The 5,588-nt window shown below is 36.6% G+C and overlaps 1 protein-coding gene across 1 annotated transcript in view; it reads right to left on the bottom strand.

Moving 5' to 3' along the window:
• The window catches only part of ADAMTS6 (ADAM metallopeptidase with thrombospondin type 1 motif 6), a 165,809-nt gene that overhangs the window by 17,889 nt on the left and 142,332 nt on the right, over positions 1-5,588 (bottom strand). The window contains exon 21 of the mRNA XM_009272491.1: positions 709-913. Coding sequence (XP_009270766.1) covers positions 709-913 — 205 coding nt within the window. The remainder of the gene's footprint in view (positions 1-708; positions 914-5,588) is intronic.

Below are 5,588 nucleotides of genomic sequence, written 5' to 3'. Positions count from 1 at the left end.
ACGAGTTTTTCTCACTTGTGCTTTTCCAATTCTCTCCCCCATCCCACTGGGGGTGGGGGGAGGAGTGAGTGAGTGGCTGTGTGGTGCTCAGTTGCCGACTGAGGTCAAACCACGACAAAGGTATAGTATAAGCTTGGCTTATACTGTAACAGGTATCACCATACTTAACAAAAGATGTTCTTTCTTTAATAAAGAGAATACCAACTTTCAGGTCTGCCTCTTGTGGTATGTTGCTAAGAAAGGTGATGCTTTACATCAGCATGGTTACTTCAGGAAAAAAAAAAAGGCAGGTTTTTCTGGCTTCTGATATTGTAAACCCATCATGTCTACTAGCCAACTATTTGCCTGTTCAAAAAACAATGGAAATTGCTTTTTTCTTTAAGACAATTATCTCATACCAAATGGCTATTCTAGGGGGTTTTTTGTTTCATCAGTGGTTTTTTACTACTTTACTATTCTATTTTGTATTTTACTATTTTTCTACTATGATTAATAAAAACAGGTCATAATCGTTTGACAAAACAACAGAACTGACAACATAGAAAGAAAGCAAAAAGTAAAAATTGCTTCAACACTATATCTATGAGGTTTTGAATTTCTTATTAATCCTTTACTTAGCAAGCAGCGATAGAAAATGTATTAATATTCAGTGGTCAGAGCTCTTGTCTACCCTATTACCAATGAGTTAACACAGTACAATTTCCTTACTTCTGACCAGTCCAAAGCGACCCACTGTGGGGGACAGGACTGATTGTTGCAGGCTTCTTTTTCAATAGGCCGGTGGGTTAAACAGTTGGTATTGTCCAGTGTCTCCTCCTCAGAAGGTCCAATCTTTCTGATACAGAGAACTGTTCGTGAACGCATTCCTCCATCACAGGTCTTACTGCATTCTGACCAATCTCCTATAAACCATCTGAATAGAAACAGTTAGGAGACTCAGTTAACGCATTTCAGAAACAGAGTAGATAATCGCACAAACCCAGAATCCAAATAGTTTAAATTACTAAACCTAAATCATTGTTAACAATACATGTATTCACAGTGAAACAAAGTAGAAACTTATGGGTCTTTTTACTGAACATTTTAATTTATGCTTCACTGCAATCATACCTTCCAATAATAACACTACCTTGTATTTTTCTAGAGCAGCAATTTCCAGCCTAGGCTACAGTAGTTAGAAAGGAGTGTTGAGCCTGACAAAACTGCAGCTGTTTAAGTAGATTTGTACTGGACTTGCCTGAAATTATTTCTCTGAAAGTGGTTTGCAACTGGAAATGTTTGGGAACCACTGCTGTAGGTTACAGCACAAGTTAAAAGCCAAGATGGTTGCCTCTCTAGTATCATTACAATAAAATAATTTGATCTCAAAATTGGGATTTTTGAGAGTTAATTCTCATCTGATTATGAAACATTTCTGAACTTTTTTATAAAAGGCTATACTGAATTGCAAAATATTCTTATTTATTAGAGTAAGGAAAGCTAATACTAGTAAAACATGAACTCATCATATAAAAAAATGACCTCAACATATATTTAAAAAATTTAACACACCGCATGATAGGTGCTAGAGGGAACTTCTGAGTGTTTGCATGTACATACAAAAAGTCAGGAGTTGTACAGTATATTTATTACTTTGTGTTGCTGCAGAGATTAAAGCAGCTGTTAATCTGGCTGTAAGGCTTTGGGTTTTTTTACTACTGATGAATGGTTAATGCAGCTCAATTCACTGGAAATCTCTCTTCACATTGTCGAGCACATTTGGTCTTCAGTATTTTGTATGTTGGTTAGATACACTCGCCTGAATCATCCTTGCAAAGGATGAAGGTGAAGTCTAGTATGCTATCACACGTTGCCAACGTGCCAAAAATGCCAGGCATGTCAGTCACTGTGGATGTTTCTGGAGGTATGCTTGGAGCTGCCTCGTAAGATCTGTCATTTTCTGAAGCCTCTGTCAAAAAAGTGTGCTGCTATCCTGTCTTGTGTTACAGAATATATAATATATTCTAATATGAACCTAGATCAATGCAGAGATGCAAACAAATATGCCATATTCTGTCATTAATTTCCCAGCAAAAGAGAGTTAATTTGTGATTCTTCGCCACCGAACTTGTGCTTTTACCACAGCAGGGAGAATTAGAAGCTCTTCAGAGCTTTGGAGAGGCTGAAGCATTAATTTTTAGTTGGTACTATGATTTGCTCAAGTGCATTCTCAGGTACCTTTTATGTTTATACTGTATGACAAGACAGTACTATTCATAATTCATAGAACTATGAGAGTTACCTGTATCGTTTCTTGAAATCTGGAACTTTAAGAGTTACTTATTGTAATAATAAATTTTACACATTTGCTAACATGCTTTTATACCTCTGCTCTGTCTTAGAATCATTGAGGTTGGAAAAGACCTCTAAGATCATCGAGTCCAACCGTCTTGGTTGGAAATTTAATATATATATAATTAATATAAATGAAATATTGTGAACAAACATAGTCTTTGCTGCTGCCCAGAGGCATCAAGTATAATGTAATTGGCATTCAGTTAGAAAGACTAACATTTTCATAAGTTTTGGTATACACCACAAGGAAAGCGGAATTGTGTTAATTAAAAAGGAAATATTTGGCCAGTCTATGTAAAGAGTAAGTCCTACTGGGTGATAAATCTTCCAGCCAAAAGGGTCAAACTTCTTTGGGTAACTATCTGTTATTTGAACAGCCTTCTTCTAGACTACTTACAGGATCAGGAATCAAGAACCCTTCCTTAGGAGTTTGGGACTTTGTATTCACCCTGTGGGGAACATCAGAATGGAGGCAGATGTAGGCTGAACTGCTCTGACATCTTCAAGTAGATGCTGATTAATACACACTACCCGCTTTCTGAATCTTGATGACTTGAGTTTCACCATGTTCATCAATGCTCCTGCTGTACTGGATGGAGAATCCACAAGTGTCCCGCTTTGTGGGTTGGGTTTTTTCCCTTGTTTTTGTTTTTTAAATAATGTCAGTGCAAAAATAAAAATAAACTAGTTTGGAATACCTATGTTAACACTACTTTTAAAAGTGCTAATTTGTTAATAGTTAAGCCACACAAAGGAAGGGATAGGGATGTGTTTGGTAAAAAGGAACTGACCAAACATGAACACTTCCCACTTCTGCTCTCAGGAACATGGTGAGAGTTTAGTTAGTGCACTTACAGCCATGCTAAACAGTGTTATCCAAACAGAATCCAAATGCATATCCTTGCAGGGTAAACATGTATTTACACATAGACTGTGGAGACAATGATTTAGACCTACTTTAGACCTGTTTGTGAGACAGCACATTCACATTCAAACACACTCAAGGTGAGAGCAGTGTAATGGCTTCACTTCTGTTTATGTCAAATGAGTATGGTACATGACACAGGGGGAGTAAGTGTGGAAGACATTGCTCTGCCATCCTGCAACCAGTCACCACACCAGGGAAACAGTTGATACTCTAGGAAGAAACTAGGTTCATGAAGACCTGTTGGGATTTTAATGCATTATAGTCTTGTCTCATTCCTCCCGGTGTCCTTCTTGCTACAATTTTACAGTTTCTAAGAGACATTTAAAAGACACTGCAGTATTTCTTTATTGTGCAATATCTATATTTAATCAGCATTAACAATTTTCATGCCCAATTAGAATACAGCTACAGATTATCACCAAACTTAAACTAACAAGAGCTTGTGAATCAATAAACTGTTGTACCTCTTCCATTCTTTCCCCGCAAGTTTTGTTTCAAAACATAAGAAGCTGTTGTGCATATGCTAAAATTATTTTCTAGTGCAAAATATCACAACTGTTTCTAAACAGCTTTTGTAGTAAGATTAAGCTATGCTATAGATCCTTGCCAAATTTTATTTTTGAACAAATGAGCTGCTGTGTTTTTAATTATCTTTCAAATATATAGCATACAGCTATCTTTAAAAATAAAACTAGACATAACCAAGTAGGCACCTAATCCTGAAGGCACACAGCATTACTCTACAATACTGAGTATCCTGGAGAGAAAGTTGTTTGACAAAACTATTATCAGTAAATCATGTAGCCTACCAAGCAGTTTCTATGTTTGCCATTTCTCATGTGAACACTTCAACCCAAATTTTAATATAATATACTTAAAAATATGGCAAACGTTTAGTATGTAATATAAATAACTATGGCAAAGTTAGTTTCACCTCAAGATTCTTCTGTCATTGTTGACTTAAGAATGGTCCCCAGTTCTACTCTGGGCACTGTTCACCACCTCTGACACACCCTAAGAAACTGCTTTGCTAGTATCTTTTTACTTACAATGTCTGAGCTTCTTTGTGTAGTTTAAACACCACTGTTCCTCAGCCATATCAGGCCTCCTCTAGGAGAAAGTATATTTTCCACAATTGATTTCAGAGGAACAAGAAACCGTAACCAAAACCCAAAACCAAATATCCTGTCTGATAAGGCACAACCCTAATACTAGATCAGAATTTTATACGCATTTAGTCAACAGGATTTATTACAGATTACAAAGACTCTTTTATCTACGCAGAACACATGTCCATCTTAGTGATTAATGACTTACTCAGGTGGGCAAGGCTCAGTGTTGCAGGCTCTTTGGTTTTCTGGAGGCTTACTATCAGGGTCACAGTAATTGTTTTGTACAATGGAGTCGTCATCCAGCCTTTTACACACCACCTCTTGTTTCTGCACACCTTGGGATGAAATGAAACACCATTAATTAATCATTCTTACTTGTTGAGTAAAAGTGTATTTCAGCTATTGATTATTAATGCTACCATCCCACTTTAATTGGCTGAATGCTGCAGGGGTGTGAATTCCAATTGACTGAATGCCCCCCTGACCACAATAGATCTTTCATTTTCCTTCAATTTTAGGCCACCCCACTAAGAGGGGATTTTAAATTGCTGTTGTTTTCTAAAACAAAGGGAATATATTTATAGATTTACTAAACAGATTGTTTTTATTTGTGTATTGCACAAAATCCATTTTCTGTCTACCCTCCTCGCCTATTAAAAGACACTTAAATTTCCAAAGAAAACATCACCAAATAGAATGTGGTCACACTTCAATGCAGAATTATTGTTTATGTGCTCCGGTTTAAAATAAACCAGCAATACTGGGACACAGTGTTGCATTTTTATACGTGTCATCCTATAAACATTTTTTTCATTAAAATAATACAAGTATTATTCATTCTGAATGATGCAGTTTGTCTCTGTGAATGCTCATTTTGTCTGGCACTCCCAGCTCCTCTTTCACTGTTAACCATCAACAGGGCAGTTTAGAATTGATTGTTATTCCCAAAACATAATGACGTATCACTGCCAAGGCAACATTATAAGGTAGCTTATTAAGTAGATTTTCTGGTTTTAAAAAACAGGATCTAAAGGCAGGCATTAAAGAACCATTTATATGACAACAGTGCAGCTCAGAGTATTGTTGTAAAGAGTAGCACACACGGCCTCCACCTCTCTTTTTAGAACAAGCTGTATGATGTTTGCTAGCGTAAGACTGTGGATCTGCAATTCATATGCAGTTCTTATTGAACATGAGTAGTCATAATACTGTAA

Source organism: Aptenodytes forsteri, unplaced genomic scaffold, assembly GCF_000699145.1.
Source record: "Aptenodytes forsteri isolate BGI_AS27 unplaced genomic scaffold, ASM69914v1 Scaffold92, whole genome shotgun sequence".
In the NCBI taxonomy this organism is placed as follows: domain Eukaryota; kingdom Metazoa; phylum Chordata; class Aves; order Sphenisciformes; family Spheniscidae; genus Aptenodytes; species Aptenodytes forsteri.
Note: the sequence above shows the minus strand (reverse complement) of the source record. Positions and strands in the feature narration are given on the sequence as shown.